Source organism: Lathyrus oleraceus, chromosome 2, assembly GCF_024323335.1.
Source record: "Lathyrus oleraceus cultivar Zhongwan6 chromosome 2, CAAS_Psat_ZW6_1.0, whole genome shotgun sequence".
NCBI lineage: Eukaryota > Viridiplantae > Streptophyta > Magnoliopsida > Fabales > Fabaceae > Lathyrus > Lathyrus oleraceus.
The window spans coordinates 151,410,133-151,427,470 of NC_066580.1; the positions used below are offsets into that span (position 1 = coordinate 151,410,133).

General features: G+C 35.3%; 2 protein-coding genes across 3 annotated transcripts; one reads left to right on the forward strand and one right to left on the reverse strand.

The window, feature by feature from the left end:
• The first annotated feature begins 1,875 nt into the window (after window positions 1–1,875).
• On the forward strand, window positions 1,876–4,274 carry LOC127118612 (uncharacterized). Its single transcript, XM_051048837.1, has 2 exons — window positions 1,876–2,155; window positions 2,337–4,274. The coding sequence occupies exon 2, from the start codon at window positions 2,374–2,376 to the stop codon at window positions 4,072–4,074; it is 1,701 nt and encodes a 566-aa protein (XP_050904794.1). The 5' UTR covers window positions 1,876–2,155; window positions 2,337–2,373; the 3' UTR covers window positions 4,075–4,274.
• Window positions 4,275–4,692: 418 nt separating this feature from the next.
• LOC127118611 (ribonuclease E/G-like protein, chloroplastic) lies at window positions 4,693–13,175 on the reverse strand. Of its 2 annotated transcripts, XM_051048835.1 has the most exons (14): window positions 12,884–13,175; window positions 12,011–12,114; window positions 11,445–11,629; window positions 10,909–11,161; window positions 9,780–10,828; window positions 9,349–9,666; window positions 9,171–9,212; window positions 8,667–8,791; window positions 8,327–8,474; window positions 6,582–6,654; window positions 6,196–6,308; window positions 5,690–5,809; window positions 5,373–5,528; window positions 4,693–5,286 (listed from the first exon to the last, which is right to left on the reverse strand). In XM_051048835.1, the coding sequence occupies exons 1-14, from the start codon at window positions 12,970–12,972 to the stop codon at window positions 5,128–5,130; spliced, it is 2,934 nt and encodes a 977-aa protein (XP_050904792.1). In that variant the 5' UTR covers window positions 12,973–13,175; the 3' UTR covers window positions 4,693–5,127. The 2 variants fall into 2 exon arrangements, with proteins under 2 accessions (XP_050904792.1, XP_050904793.1); XM_051048836.1 differs by lacking the exons at window positions 11,445–11,629; window positions 12,011–12,114; window positions 12,884–13,175 and having other exon boundaries at window positions 9,780–10,839; window positions 10,909–11,129.
• Window positions 13,176–17,338: the final 4,163 nt, after the last annotated feature.

Sequence of the window (17,338 nt, forward strand, 5' to 3'; positions counted from 1 at the left end):
AAAATATTTGTATAAGAAGAATGAGCATCAGGGTTTAAGTTACAAATTTTTGAATGAACTGGAGACCACCAATAAAAATTAATCCTTGAAGTTTTTCACGTTATAAGAATAAGGCTCGAAATATTTAACGCTTTGTCGCAAAGAAATTATGCCAGAGCCATCTGCGAATTTAGAACCACTTTGTACCTTGAAGGGGGTGAAAGAACAATTCACTATTGGTTTGTTGCCCTTGTACTCAAACTAGTGTTGAAAGACCTTGATAAACGTCAAACTCACATGATGAAATTGTGAAGGAGAAATAAGCAAATGATTCAAAACACTTATCTCAAACTCATTAAAGGGAATACGATAACCAACTAGAGAGAATATAAATTCATGAAATGGGATGACACACCTACCATATTGACCATACCCTTTGATCCTCATCTGGAGGAAGGACACCTCAGTCCTCAAGCAGACATACATCAATCACAGTTAGGGCAAAATCATCACTACGGGAAAAGAGGGAGGTGATACCTGATATGTTAGAACTTACTCAAACCTCTGAAATATCCTTACCAACTCTCATAGTTGACACAAAATAAACAACCATAATGCAGGAATCGACAAGTAGAACAAACAAATTGAAATGTTAGGAAACCTTAAAAAAGACGAAGAAAGAGGAAAAACAAAACTCATTCGCAAAGACTCGAAAGTATGAGTATGGGATAGAGCATACAAAGAACTGAATCAACAATTGGAATTTCCAATCATCTGATCAAATTACACACCTAGAGAATAACTAGAGTTAAGATGAAAAAGAGAGAAGAGCTTTTTTGGGAAGTCAATAGACATGTCAACAAGGAGAGTGAAGTCACCTTAAAGACCCAGTAAACTACTTTGAATGGCTGAAAGTCGCACGATCAATCTCCATTATCAATGGTTGAGACTTTTTTAAGACCATTGAGTTAACACTCTAGCGCCCCAGGGCAATCGTGTGGGCGGTCAATAAGGATAGAAAACATGTGTTAGTCATTTTCCCTCTTTTCAACATGCAGGATAACTATTATGAAACCCTTACCCTTCATGACAAAAGAAAGGGGCTTGAGGGCAACTGTTTTGGGTCGGTTGTCAATGCCTAGTAGAACGCATGGCCCAACACCAAAAGAATGCATATCATTGCAAAGATACAAGGAATAGTCCTAAATCATTTTCATGACTCCGCTTGGGAACCTAGTGAACACCGTCAAATTCATCCTACGGTCGTCCGCGTTTCACGCTCTCTTTTTGCATTTTAGTTGCCAACAAACTCCCCTATAAGGGCATAGTTAGTGCACCATTTTCAGGTACACCCACTTTCATTTAAAATTCCAGTATTCACTTCTTATACTAACTTGGGCGTTAGAGTGCCAACCTTTCAAATTAGTTTCGTCCATCCCATCATAATCAAAGCTCCATCGTAACACATATATTTGATCATCATCTCATTCTCGCACAAAAACATATACATATATTCTAACTCCTTCCATCCTTTAATATAAAATTTCCTATAATTTTAAAGATATTAAAAAATGGTTTTTACAATAAATTTATAAAAATTCTTATTATTTTATAGTTATTAACATAACTAATGATTAAACAAATATTATAATTTAAAATTAAATATATGACAATCATATCTATTTATATTATATTTTAATATATACAAAATATAAATATTTATGAAATAATAATTTTTTAAAATAATTTAGTTAAATAAATTATATTTTATAAATATACATTTAACAAGAAAATTTTTTAAAGAAAAATTACTATTATTGCATGTGAATTTCTTTTTTATATATACATATATAGAAAGTGAATTTTATAATTAAAAACATACACATACTAATTTAATATTATCATCTTGACCTTGGTGATCATTACCCCAAATTTCACTCTTCCCCACCTCATATTTTCATCTCCTTCGATCCTTCTTACCTCATCCTAGCCACTATCTGTGTATCGCACTCACAGCTTCTTCTATCACAATTCTTTTGAAGTTGACAAATGAGACACAACTCATACATAGACTTTCTGTAACTGTGAGACTGAGACATACACAGATACACAAGGAACGTGTCAGTGATTTCCCTTTTCCCTGATTCCTCATTTTGTAAGATCCCAAGATTATCAGGTTAGTTTCCGTTTCTTAACTCAGATCTTGCAATTTCGCGTAATGGGTGTTTCTTCAGATCTTCAAATTTCATTACTTTACCACGTCTTTATAATGATAAAAATTGAAACTTTATTGCTATACTTACTATTTTAATCCGTTTGACTTTAATGGGTATCATTGTTTTCTCGTTTTTATGCAGGTTGTAAATCTTGGGGTTGATTTAACATTCAATAAAAATGTTGGGTCGGTCTGGATTTTCTAGACCTGGAGGTTTCAGACCTGAGAATTTAGGTCAGAACACCATGGCCATGATTGGGAATGTTTGTTTCTCAGTGTTTGTTATTGGTGTTTTGGTGTTTACTATTATGGCTGCTACTTATGAACCTGAGGATCCTTTGTTTCACCCTTCAACAAAGATTACAACATTCCTCACTTCCAAATCCAATGCTACTTTTAAGTCTGATAACAGTGTTGTTAGAACTGGTGAGGATTTTATGGCTGCTAATGAGTCTGTGTTTGGCTCTATTATTAACATGACTGATGTTGATAACTCGGTTAGCGGTGAGTCGAACGAGGCTGAAGCGACGCAGTGTGAGGGGAATTCTGGTCCTATTGATTGTAGGGATCCTGAGGTTTTTCATTTGATGATGAGAGCTACTATTGAAAAGTTTAAGGATATTCATTTTTATAAATTTGGGAAACCTGTGGCAGGGTCTAATGATAGTACTTGCGATATGGCGTGGCGGTTTAGGCCGAAAGATGGGAAGGCTGCGGCGTTTTATAAGGATTATAGGAGGTTTGTGATTGAGAGGTATGAGAATTGTACGCGTAGCATTGTTAGCATTGGGGAGTATCATACCGGTATGAATGCGAGGAAGAGGAAGAAGAATCAGAAAGGTGGACTAGAGAAGACGTCGTTGCAGCCGGATCAGGTGAATGCATTGCCGGTTGTTGGAGAGTTTGTTAATGATAGCCTTCCTGTAGTTGAGTCGGAAAGCTCATTTAGTCGAGGTAAATACTTGGTTTATATGGGTGGTGGAGATAGGTGTAAGAGCATGAATCATTTCTTGTGGAGTTTCTTGTGTGCTCTAGGAGAAGCTCAGTATCTTAACCGAACATTGGTTATGGATTTGAGCATATGTCTCTCATCGATCTACACTTCGTCGAAGCAGGATGAGGAAGGGAAAGATTTTAGGTTTTACTTTGATTTTGAGCATTTGAAAGAGGCGGCGTCTGTGTTGGACAAGGATCAGTTTTGGGCAGATTGGAGTAAGTGGCAACAAAAAGACAGGATGAATCTTCATCTCGTGGAGGATTTCAGGGTCACGCCGATGAAACTTAGGGAAGTGAAGGATTCTTTAATATTGAGAAAGTTTGGATCTGTCGAGCCGGATAACTATTGGTATAGAGTCTGCGAAGGAGAGACAGAATCTATTGTTCAAAGGCCATGGCATTTGATATGGAAATCGAGGCGGTTGATGGAAATAGTGTCCGCAATAGCTTCAAGGTTAAACTGGGATTACGACTCGGTTCATGTTGTGAGAGGTGAAAAAGCAAGGAACAGGGATCTTTGGCCAAATCTCGATGCACACACCTCCCCGGACGCACTTCTCTCAACCTTGCGGGACAAGGTTGACGAAGGAAGAAACCTCTACATTGCAACAAACGAACCCGACACATCTTTCTTCGATCCTCTAAAGGATAAATACACAACTCATTTTCTCGATGAGTATAAGGAACTTTGGGATGAAACTAGCGAATGGTACTCCGAGACAACGAAACTAAACAACGGTGTTCCAGTAGAATTTGATGGCTACATGAGAATATCCATTGATACAGAAGTGTTCTTGAGAGGTAAAAAGCAACTTGAAACTTTCAATGATTTGAGCAGTGATTGCAAGGATGGTATCAATACATGTAATGTTGCAGCAAATTAAATTTCTGTAAGATTTGAAATTCCAATGTTTCATACATTGAAAAAACATACGTGTACTCTTAGTTGTTATGTGTTGCATTTGAGACTTTTGTAACCTTTAGTTGTGGCAGTGAGGAGTAAAATCATGTAGTTTTGTATTGTAAGAGTAGTCCCACCCTGGAAATTTTGAAGTTCTTGATTGAAATTTGTGTTATGCTTTAATTTCATGCATCTAATTATTGATGATTCTCTGCTATCATTTTTTATGCATTCACACAATCAATGCTTTAATTTCATGCATCTAATTATTGATGATTCTCTGCTATCATTTTTTATGCATTCACACAATCAAGACAACTGTATCATTAGATCAAAATTAAATGGTTCAAATTTTAAGTTTTTTATTTTTATTTTTATTAAAAAAACAAAATCTGTATTAAATTTTAACCGTTCTGATCTCGATCAAACCAACACATTCATCTTGAATGTGTGAATGCAGGAAAGTTCTGCAGTGAATCCTATTTGCTATTTTTCACTTTAAAGTTAAAAATGAACAAGTAACAACACTTCTGATCTAAAGTGGAATATCAGAAGTGTAATTAGTTAAACCAACAAAATTATAAAGGGGAAAAAGTACAAGTAACCAACAAAATATTTGAAGTTATAAATAAAATTAAGAAAGTAACATGCTAATAACATTCATTGAGCACTGCTTTAAAAAATGCATAAATGATACAAAAACTAAAAGCCAGTGAATGGTTCTCCTCATGCATTGTTCTTTATTGGTGATTTCAGCATTACTCTAAAAAGCACCCTTTTCATCCTTTCATTGCCATTGTTTTTTTGGTATTATAACCTTTGATGTGAACTCAAATGAATCAGTGATTGCTAATCACTTTGTAGAAATTGTAGTTCTTAACAACAAAATGCTCCTGTCATTCAAAATTGATTCGCCTGTGACAGCCGATTTCTAACTTTCGACTTTCAAAAGTGAAACCAGATTAGTTTTGCTCTTCCAATTTCTCTCTTAAGCCATGCAAAATTCAGGTAAGAAAAATGGAACAAATCCTCTGCTTCACCTAGCCTTAGCCTTTGATTTTTTCACTTGAACGTAGAATTTGGTCGATTTTTTGGGACTGGCCTTTGAAATGGCAGCTTCATGCTGTGTTTTACCAACTTTGTCGTCGGTATGTGGTGCGATCTCAAATGATCCTCTAGTAAACCCCCTATCAACCTGAAGAATTGGAAACAGATAGTCATTACTCAGAATAACAGCATAAGAATAATCATCAAAATGAAATATCCAGTGATCAGCTATACCTTTAAGACAATCCAGACTTTGAGAGAACTGCTTAATATTCCAAGTTTTGTCCTTTTCCCTGAAGTCAAGTACTCACACATACTTGGGTCAACCCTCAGAAGAAATTTTGGCCAGGATTTGGGCTTTTGATATTCTCCCTTTCGGTTCATTGTTGCCTGGAATATGAATGAATAAAACAAACAAGAAATCAAACTCACTAAAATGAGGAGAACAAACTTCATCTTACAGAACACAACTTTCTTGATGAGTTTTTTTTTTTTTGCTTCATTATCTTATTGCAAAAGCAAAGTTCTGAGATTGGAAAGTATTTGCTTACGAGAATACGACAAATTTGCTGTTCAATTTTTGAGAAGGAAGTCTCTAAAGCTTCAACCCTGCCTGTGGCGTGGCAACAGGTACATGGTTCACTAATCGTGAACGTCACACTTGGTCGAACCTGTCAAACATTATTGGTAGAGCATTTGTAATTTATTTTAACAAATTCTACTAAACTTGATTGTGTGCTATACCAAAAATGCATTTGTAATTTATTTTAACAAATTCTACTAAACTTGATTGTGTGCTATACCAAAAATCAACCAAAAAACAGCAGTTCGTGCATTTTTCTTTACAATCTATAGCAATTTTAGTATGTAGCATTATTCTTTTCCATACTTGTGTCGACTTTTCCGTTCGAACAAATCCAAGTGCAGGCAGGCATATGTCAACACGATCCAAAGTCCCAGACAAGGGACAACAGCAGCATAGTCGTTACATTAATGCAACATACTGTTTCACGAACTAACACATAGCTAATATATCCATCACAAATTAAAAACATACCCTCATTCGTGTGATTTCCATGAGTCCGTTTCCCGACAATTCAGAGACATTCACCGGGGATCTGTCTCTCTTAATGGCTTTCTTGACTTCTTCATAGACCAATCTTTTATCCGCTGATCAAGAAAAAGAAATTTTCAATAAATAAATGTATTAGGAACTTTCAAGTATGGTTATGACAACATCAAGGGATATGTCATTTCAGAGTGGCATAAAAAATGAACAATTTCAAAATTATATAAAGTTTTAGTCCGTGACATTAGAACTCCAACCTATGATCTAATAATATTTCGAAATATATCCGAAAGAGGCCTTGCTCCGTCATTCCATAGCTCACATTACTTAACATATAAATCATTTGCATAAACAAGTGGTACATCTCTATTTACCTTCATCTGTCATACCAATGAAATCTACAACAATGATGCCACCAATATCTCGTAGTCGCAACTCCCTTGCAATCTGTAACATACTGTTTTCATTAAAGAACTTGAACGACATGATTTTGATGAAATATTGTTAATCTGTAACACACTGTTTTCCTTAAAGAACTCGAACGGCATGATTTTGATGAAATATTGTTTCAAAACAAAAACAAACCATAAATGTTTATAATTTTATTTTAAAACATTTGGATGTGTGGTAAGACCTGGAGAGAGGGATGGGGTAGCACCTATAGTAAAAAAGATGGTGAAAAATAGACTTAAGTGATTTGAGCATATAGACAGAAGATTTGTAGATTCTATGGTAAGAAGAGGATCAGATGGAGAGGAGACAAACAACTAGGGATCGAGAAAGACCTAGAAATACTATAAGAGAAACTATTAAGTAAGCTCTCAAGATTTAATGATTTGGTTCAAAACATGGAATTGGATAGAACATTATGGCGTAATTTGACTCATATAGTCGACCCTACTTAGTGAGATAAGGTTTCATAATTATTGTAGTTGTCAGATGTATGGTAAGATTAGATGTGATATGATTAGAAATGACAATATTAGAGAGAGTGTTGGGGTAGCATTAGGGTTGTTCAAAAAAACAATGAACTGAACCAAACCGCCGAACCGAAGTTAAAATAATCGAACTGTTATGTTTGGTTACTGAATCAAACCATATTGCACAAACAGTTCTAGAACCGAACCGAAACTGAAACCGAACCAAATCGAAACAGTAACCGAACCGAACCGAAACTGGAAAGAAAAAAAATACTAAAAACAAGTTTTAATTTTAAAAGAAAAAATTAAAATAGTTTAACGGTTCGGTTTGTTAAAAATTAACTTCTAACGGTTCTGTACGGTTCGGAATTTCAAAACGGTATACCAAACCAATAATTATGGTTCAGTTCGGTTCTAAGTAAATTGAAACGGTTCAGTTCAATTCGAGTAAATCTTTACTATGGTTTGGTTCGGTTCGTTTTTCTCCCTGAACCATACCATGAACAATCCTAGGTAGCACCTATGGTAGAAAAGATGGTGAAAAATAAGCTTAGGTGGTTTGGGCATATAGAGATAAGACCCGTAGATTCTGTCGTAAGGAGAGTAAATCAGATGAATAGGAGTCAAACAATTAGAGGTAGAGGAAGACCTAGAGAAACTAACGAATTGGATAGAAACAAGGTCTTGGATAGAATATTGTGGTGGAACTTGACCCATGTAGCCGATCTCGGATAAGACTTGGTTATGGTTGTATAAGAAAAACTGAAATAGAATCAACCATCAACAATGAAATATAACTTCATAATTTTCATACAAGATTGCCAAAATACCTATAATCTTAGAATTTGTGCTAGACCTAATTCAATTCTAAAGGCTAGCTCAAGGGATGATAATTGTCCAATCTTTTATTAGGAGTATGGACTCCTTATTTGGCCATATCTATAGTCGATGTGGGATAAGGTAGTTCAAATCGAGATCCAACCTAGAATTCATAAGGGGTCTCAAGATCATAATACGGAAATTAGGATCCTATAGTATTATTATGTTATAAAAACATGGCAATAAAATTACACAGTTGACAGGTATATTTTTCTCAATGCTGAAATTAAACCTCATTTAAGATGAATGGAGGCATTCAGACATGAACTCTTGACCACTTGACAAGTAAATTATAATAAAAAGTGCATCATCTAACTTACCTGTCTTGCAGCTGCAAGATTGACATCAATAACAGCTTTCTGCTGGGAGGTTTCATGAACAAGCACTGCATGTCCTCCGTTTACATCAATAGAAACTAATGCCTCAGTTTGTTCGATGATTAGAGAACCTCCATTAGCAAGTGGAACCCTATAAAGTGATCCAAATAAAATAAAATAAAACCTATATGCTAAGAGTTTTACTATCAAGTTTCCTGTAATGCAAGATATCACTACATTTTTTTCTTAGAATATCAGCAAACGTACTACTATAAGGATATGGATAATACACGCTATAAGCAAGATATGGAAGATTAGGATCAAAAGAAGCAACAAAATCTACCTTTTGCTGAGGATATTGTCAAGTTCTCCTTCAATATTGTATTTATCGAAAAGGGGAGCCCTTTTATCATATAGTTCAACTCGATCACAAAGATCAGGGGCCATGTCCTGAAGGTAATTGGTCACCTGGAGATAAAATAAAAAGATTAAAATCATGGAACAAAAGTAATATGCCAGTTTGTACACTGAATTTTAAATTAATCACTGATAAAATACTTACAATTACAAAAAGCAATTACCATAATAAATAAAGTTGAAGTTGTGTACACATGTAAGACTAGATACAGGCTTTAAATGCCATTTGCTAACAGAAAGTGGTAAACTGATTGTGGCAGGCTACCCTACGGTTGGGCTCACAAATCAATTGTCTTACTGAATTAATTACCTTACTATTCTTGCTTAACTCTCTATGAGGGACCAAAAGCCAATAGTGTTCACATACGCAAACAGAAATTCTCCAATTTTAACGTCTCAACTCAGACTTCTACAATTAGGTTATACATACCTCATGAAATGTCCTCGGGGAGTCAACCACCATTTTCTTAACCTGAAGTATATCATCATAAACTGTAATCAGAAGATAAAATATAACATAGGTTATCTTTGGAATTTAAAGAGATAGAGTTAAGTTAAACATGCTAGAGATCATTAGAGTGACTTAAAATTAGTTTAATGGAACCAACATTTTCATTGAAATAATCTTGGACCACTGAGAGAGTTTGACCCATTGCACTGTGCAAAATAACAGGAACAGCTCCTTCCACCCCTTCATCAGCAGCAAGAGCAGCAGTCTTTGCGTCTTCCATTATGTTTTTCCAAGTTGAAAGCAATCTTTCTAAGTCTTTCTGCAATTCGTCAAAAGAATGACCAGCAGCAACAGTTCTTACAGTGAGGCCAAAACCCTCAGGCTGCAATGTCTTTGCCATAACTTTCAACCTTGTGCGCTCAACCCCACGAATCTTTTTGGAGACTCCAACTTTAGCGCAACGTGAAATCAAAACCTACAGGTTAGCAAGACTAATTTAGATGAATCACGGTATGGATGATTCATGAGAAAGAACAGGAATATACACAATCAAACTTTATGCAAGTTGTAGGCATAGATAGCACATACCCAGAATCTACTTCTTAGTTTAGGACAAGCAGTCAGATTGGGACCCTTAGTACCAAGCCCCTCTTTAACAACTTGGACAACTATTTTGGTTCCCTTGGAAACTTGATTCCATTTGTCTTTTTGTGTTTCTCTCTTTGTATCTTTTGTTTGCAAAATATGAGAGTTGATAGACCCATTCATGCCAAAAGAAAGAGAACTGTTATCCATTTCTCGTTCTATATGAACATCATTTCCCTCTACATCATCCTCAAAGTCAGCTTCTACTTCATCATCAACCACACTACCATTCACAACTTCCTTCAGAACTTCTGAAACAAAAAAATCATCATCTGGTTCATGCTCATCATAGTCATCGTGTACAGATTTTAAACAATCATCCTCAGATTGTATGTCAGATATTCCATCGGTGAGATCAATAGAACGAGACATGTGATCATTTTCTCCCTTATGATCACTTTTTTGTTTCTTTGTACTTTGATTAAATGGAGGGAATATAAATGGTTCCTTGTATGACTTAATGCTCATGAAAGCGGGTCTAGTATTCCCAATATCAACAAAAGCTCCTCCCATAGAAGGAACAAGCTTTGTGATTACGCCAACATACACACTACCACATTGCACATTAGTCTTCACTGGTCCCAGCAATAACTCAACCAATTTATCATCCTCCAGTACCGCAATTCTTTGCATGGTACATATTGATGAGTTAATAAGTATAGTGGTGGAAACAGGGTCTTTCGGAATTGTAACATTACTTTCTTCATGTAGCAACTCTTCTGTGTCTACCAGCTTCACCTGCTCATTCACAGCGTCGTTTGTTTGAGACACGTCGGATTCCGTTTTATACTCAGAGACAATTGAATGCAGTGAATGGAGTAGCCAGGGTTCCTCAACAAGCTGGTAATTCTCAGAAAGAACATCAATAGAATGTGAATCCTCATTACTCATAATCACCATGTCCTCATTGTCAAAAAATAACTGATCTTCCAAAATGAGTGTCTCGGACTTTAGGAAATCATTTTCAAGGAGACTCGTATTCCTTCGTTCATCTGTCAAACCACTGTTTGAGTGTTCAGAAACATATTAAGAAAACATATTTGTGGAATGGTGTAAAGTTATGAAGTAATACCTTCCACTGGAAAAAAAATAGAGGGTTGCTTTAGAAGATATGTTTCCTCAGTGCAGGGGCTCCATGCATGAGCTGAAGACATAAGGAAATCAGACCTTATCCATAAATCCCTCACCGCAATTTCATTATCTTCTAGGACTGTAAGAGGCACTGAAAGAGAAAATGCTGGTCCAGGCTTCCAAATAATGTCCCTTGAGGACCGTGATTTTTCCTTAATGAAATAATTATATTTAAAGTTCAAGCCAAAAGCAATCTGCAACGTGAAATAACAACCGAGTCACTTATATTGAAAGAATATGCATTTTGATTTTCATACAGTATTTCAATAACGTTGAAGCTTCATATATTAATATAAACTTTAATGGAAGGAACACTTTGATCAGGTGGCTGAAGAACTTTGTAGTAACAAACCTCCTATCGTTTTTTCAGAGGTGTCGGTGCTATAGAGAAACTAACCTGAATGACAACATCTTCCCACATGTAAACTTTTCTTTCTATACAACTAAATAAATAAATGGAAAGCCCGGTGATATTACCTGAGATTCAGCTTTCCATATATTAGCGTGCTCTGTAGGCGACATTAGTACAGCCATGTTTGGTTTCCAGCAGCCTAACTCAGCAGGATCTCCAGTTATGTACAGAAGGTGACCATCTTCTAAATCAGCTTCTACAGTCCAAACTATCTTGCATGGAACCTCAACACTAGTAGTGGTTGACTTGTCTAATCAATAAGGCTAGTCAGATTCATCATTCATTCTAAACTAATCGAAAATACACTAAGAAAGCATGATAATGAACATTAATGCCAATAAGGAAGATTGGCACCCACACAAAGCTCATTCTACTGAAAAAGAACTTATTTGATAGTGAGTAACATTACTGAATTAAAAACTAACATTGACTCATAAAACAATGAAGAGAATTAAAAAGAAATTTAGAATTAATGTATCTAACACCAAGAGGGTTGTTGCAATTGAAGTTGTATATTTGGATGTTAACTCTTGCAATACAGTTGTAACATAAAAAGAAGATAGTCATATAACTAGAAATGAAGTCATAAACAAATAAACCAAAAGAGCTTACAAAAATATGTCTGAATTACCTTTACGTGTTGCAAATGAAGCTAATCTTCTGACCGATTTATCGTTCTTCATACAGCACATGAATTTATATTCTCCATGCAGTGTCACGCGATGACGTATATGTCTGTCCCAATATTTTAATCCATAAGTGCAACCAAGACAAAGAAAATGAGAGAAACAATTACCACTAAAAAGAGCATTTATCCATCAACATAACAATTACATTATATCACCATTACCAGTGATACCGGTCATCATTCTTAATCTATCCATGATTATTTCACCTTTCAAATATTAAATTGGGATTAAAAATGCATTTCATATCCTCAATATTTAATGAACAATTTCTATCGACAACGCCAGAAAACCTCTTTTAAAATCTACCCATTACATATTTTTGTTATTTTAATGCCAAGATTAACATCAATATTCACTGACAAAATGTAACGCGGCGCGGTAGGGTTTAACTTGAAAACCATGTAACAAAACCACTTCAAATCTTCATCATACCACAAAATTGATGAAAGATTGAAAGAGGAGTGGCAATAATTTACAATCCAGACTACAACTATATCATGAAACAGAGAACAAAATGATTTCACACTCTCTACCAAGCAACAATAAGAGCAAAATTCAAAAACCCTTTTTCAACTACACAAAAAAGCATAACCTAGTAACCTAGACTATACCAACAGGCTGAAAAATCAGAACTTTTCCCTATGAATTCAAAAGGCTGAAAAATCAGAACTTTTCCACTATGAATTCAACAGGCTGAAAAATCAGAACTTTTCACAGCCATGAATGATAAGAATTACAAAAGGCACCACCAACGAATAAGGAACACATTATTCAATTATAATTTGACAGTGAGAGAAACCAAAAACCAAACAAACCTCTTGCGTTGCAGTGTGTAAGGGCTAGGGAAGGGGGTAAAGAGGTGAAGGGGGTGGTGCAGAAAACCAACATCAGCAATGAAGTCCATGAATATTATCACAAATTGATGAAAAGTGTTACAGTGGCTATGAGCAATGGAATTTGAGTGAGAAAAAGAAAAGCGAGAAACAATGTTGTTTTGGTTGTGTAAGCGGAAAGAGTGGGATGTGAAGTTTAGTTTGGATAAAATGTAGATAGGGGTGCTGGGTGTGACTCATGGGACAGCCACAAGATAATGGTTTAGCCCATTTTTCGTCCTTTTAAAAATATTTTGTACATTTTATGATAGGATCTTGAATAAGGGTTTTCTTTTAAGTGTTTTAAATTTTAGAATGCAAATTTAAAGTTGAAGAAGTTATTTTTATTATTACACATGCCACAAATAGACAATTAGATATTGTTCGACAGTCGGAATTGAATCCAGTTGATGAATTAATGAACTTGAATTGGTGGTATTGATCATTGATACGACAACGTGGAGTGGATTTTTAATGTTAACACTTCAACATCCAAGTCAGTTTAAGATTCAATATGAGTGTAGTGAAAAGTGAATATCATTGAACGTATCTTGTTTTCGTGTGAACTGACGTTTATACCTTGTGTCAAATGGAGTGGCCTTGAGATGAATTTGACCTTAGTTATATGGGTCTTTGATCAGTCCAGAACAGTTGCCCCCACGACTTTGTGGTGCATTGAGAGAGTCGGGGAATCCTTTAGTAATTTTGGCCGACCTTCTAGGATGTTGTCTGACGGGACCTGAAGGAGAAACATTTGGAGTCAGTTGAAAAAGTAATAGGGTACAAAAGCATTAAATGTTTTCTTATCACCAAAGCGTTTTGTTATTTGCTCCTAACACGTTACCATAGATATGTAGGTCAAAGAATTACTCATCTACTTAGAGTACTTGAGTATCTTTGGTTCTTTGGTTGATTGGTGGGACGGTGTCTTCACAACCCTTGGATTTGTACCTTGTCTTTGATCTGGACCGTTGATTCTCGGTTGCTTCTTTTATAAAAATGGATTTTTCCTTCGGAGTTCCCTTTCACTCTCATGATGATTTTCAACTGTCTCTTTCTTTTCGGGCATTTGCGAATGACTCTTTTACTCCAACTTTGAATCTTCGTCGTGTTACCCTTCTCTTTTTCAGGTACATTGTTGTCTCATTATTTGCGGGAACAAGCTCACTCTATTCAATATTTTGGGTCCAACCTTTTTCTCAAAGGTCTGTTGTTGCTAGCCCATTTGATTTGCTTGTATTGCAGATATCATATTTGATTATTCTGACGACGGAGGCAGTCGTATATGACTATTCTAGGGTAGCCCTAGAATATTTGAAAATGCCTTCCAATTACTCCCCCGAAACTGATGAGGCGGCAATTATCTTTGAAGTGGAATCCCTTTTAGATTGGGAAATCTCTATGATCCCAGATTACAAGAGGGTGAGCGATAAATTTGAAGGGTGTTTTATTCCTTTTTATGATTGCCCTTTCAAGAAGTTGGGTGTCTGATTTATGCTGACTGTTTTAAAAAATAGGTGTTATACCATCTTCACATTCCTCCCTCACACCTTCATCCCTGCATTTGGGATTTTGTGAGGGTATTTTTTATTGGTATGAATACCAAAGAGACATAGGTTCAGAATCTAAGAACCACTTTTTTCACCTCTTCGGAGTTACCCTCACCCCTAAGGGAGGCGACGACTATAAATTTGTTTCTCTCTGTCGAGCCAAAAATTAAACATTATGCATTTATATAGAGAGATGAAAGGACTTCAAGAAGGATTATTTATTGGTTACCCCCCTTACATCCCTTGCTCATGATGAATTTTGCATCGTCTCGTCCCCTTCTGAAGAATCGACCGCTTGTGCTGAACGGGGGAGACGATATTGGTCCTCATACCACTTCATAAAGAAGGCTAAAGATTACTCTGTCTCGTATGAGGCTCTTACTAATGTGGAGAAAGCCATGAAGGAGACTTTGTTTTCCTTCTCTGATTCTGAGACATGTTGTCGGGTGATTGCTAAGGCAGGATCTGCTGGCGAGAGGAAAAGGCTTTTTGGTACTTTCTTTTATGTTGACTTTCTCTTTTGTTTTCAGATGCCCAAAAGAGGAAGGATACTTTTGATGCCCATATTGTGCCTACATAACAAGATAGATGAATCCATTACAAATTTATGATCTCCACCTACTAAGAGGTTAATTGATCATCACATTTCATGAGTGTTGAGACCATCCTCGGTGAAGGAGCTTTGATCACGTCCATTGAAATACACCATTAGAAAACATTCTTGGATCACAAGTATCGGTGTCATCAAACGTTATCCAACATAAATTGTATACTCAAAGGTATATATCTTGCTTTGCATGACTTCATTTAATACATACTAAGACTTCATTTAAATCTATAAAACATTCCTACAAACCACACTAGGTTTTTACCTTTGGTACCCACATTTCTTTGGTCCTCGTGTTTTAGTAGTTCTAAGAGGTCTAGGGTTAGTACCCTTGGAATTTCTTAGCTTATCAAAACAAAATGGCTCTAAGTGGCCAAATTTATCACAATAAGAGCATTTGTAGACAGGTCAATTCACTTGCTTTAAAATACACCTTTTACTATTTGATCTACCATATTTAAATCATAATTCAGTTTTATTCAAGGAATGCCTTTGATTTGATAGAATTAAATCTAGGTTTTTTTCCCCTTGGTAAATTTATTTAGAGTTTCATGAAAAAACGTTCACTTCCTTTTTCATAGGGACACGAGTCTCGTAATTAATAGTCTAGTTTCTAAGATTAGTCATTTCGTATTTTCATTACTCTTTCTAGAAACTCAAGATAGTTTTAAGATCTAAGATATGTTTTTTAATCTTATCATTTTCTTAGATTAACTTAGAGATTAATTTAAATAGTTATTAGTATGATAATATTGTTACATCGTGGTCATCTTTTTCGTGAGAAGCTTTCAGGAAAATTTCATCTTTTTCATTGGAGGAAGATTCTTCAAAGATTCTACCAGAGGTTGATTCTTCAACGTTGTTTGTTGAGGTTTCCTTTTCATTCCTTCTTTTGACGTTTCCACTGGATGAAACTTCTTCTTCTTCATGTTCTCTTATAGGTAAAGTTTCTCCATTGGATGTTGATTCTTCGGAGGATCGTTGAACCATCGAGATTGTTCTCTCAAAAGATATTATTGGAGTTGATTTTTCTTCTTCTTTTTCAAAAGAATATTTTGATGAAGTCGCTAAAGATTCTTCTAGATTTGAGCTCATTCCTCCATCCTTTAAAAGTTGAATCAACTCATTCATTTTCTTGATTAGTTCTCCCTTCTTGGATTTATCCTAAAAATCGTAAACATTCTCATCTCTCGATTTAAGGATTGGATTAGGTTTCTAATTTCAATTCTTAATTCTTAGATATTTGTTAGTGACAAAGGTTCTAACATAGCTTCCAAGATTTATATGGTTTAAAAAATATTGTAAAAGGAAGCATTCATATTTTTCACCTCGTGTTTTCATTCCCTCTTGTTCAATACTTGGAGATACTTCATATATTATTTCAAGAATGTACCATATTTTCTCTGTAGGATTACACTTAAGTACATAAAGAAATTGATTTTCATTTAAAGACATAAATAAAAGTTTTTAATTTTGAAATCAATTTCGAAATTTCTCTGTTCTTATTTGGTACAAAAGAAATCAGGTTATCTACTACTTCACCGTTAATGTAGTGAGTAAGAATAAAGTGACTGTTGATTCTAGTTTCCCACAATTCAAGAACAAAATTTTGAATGAATATTTTAAATCTAGAGTTTCACAATTCAAAACTATCACCATTAAATGGTGGGGGTTTATTTAGGAAAATCCTCTCGTTAAAAATAGTGTTGGAAGTCATATTCCTCCGAGACGATTAGTCCTTAAACAAAAGTTAAGATTTTATGTCACTTGTTGGACATGCGACTTCATACACAAGAGGGGGTGAATTGCATAGGTTTGAAAATCATTTTTTGAGATCAGATTTTAAAAACATTTTTATTAAATGTTTAATTAAATAATCACAAAATATTCAGAGTAATGAAATTAAGTGGAAAATAAAGGAGATACGGGAAGAGAGATGACTCAAAAAATTAATATCGGTTTGGTATAATGAAGTGACCTAATCCTTTCTCCAAGAATTGATCTTGAGAGTATTCACCATTGCTTGAGAGCTTTTAGAAGGTTAAGCCTACAAACCCTCTTATACAAAGAACTGAATTTTCAAGATAACTTCTAACCAAACAACGAACATGACTTGAGTGGTTAGTCTCCAAACCAAATAACAAATAAACTCGAAGCGGTTAGTCTTCTCACCAAACAGAGATTTTGTATATGCTAATCTTGAACCAGGATGGAGTTTTGAGTTGGTTATCCTCTGAACCG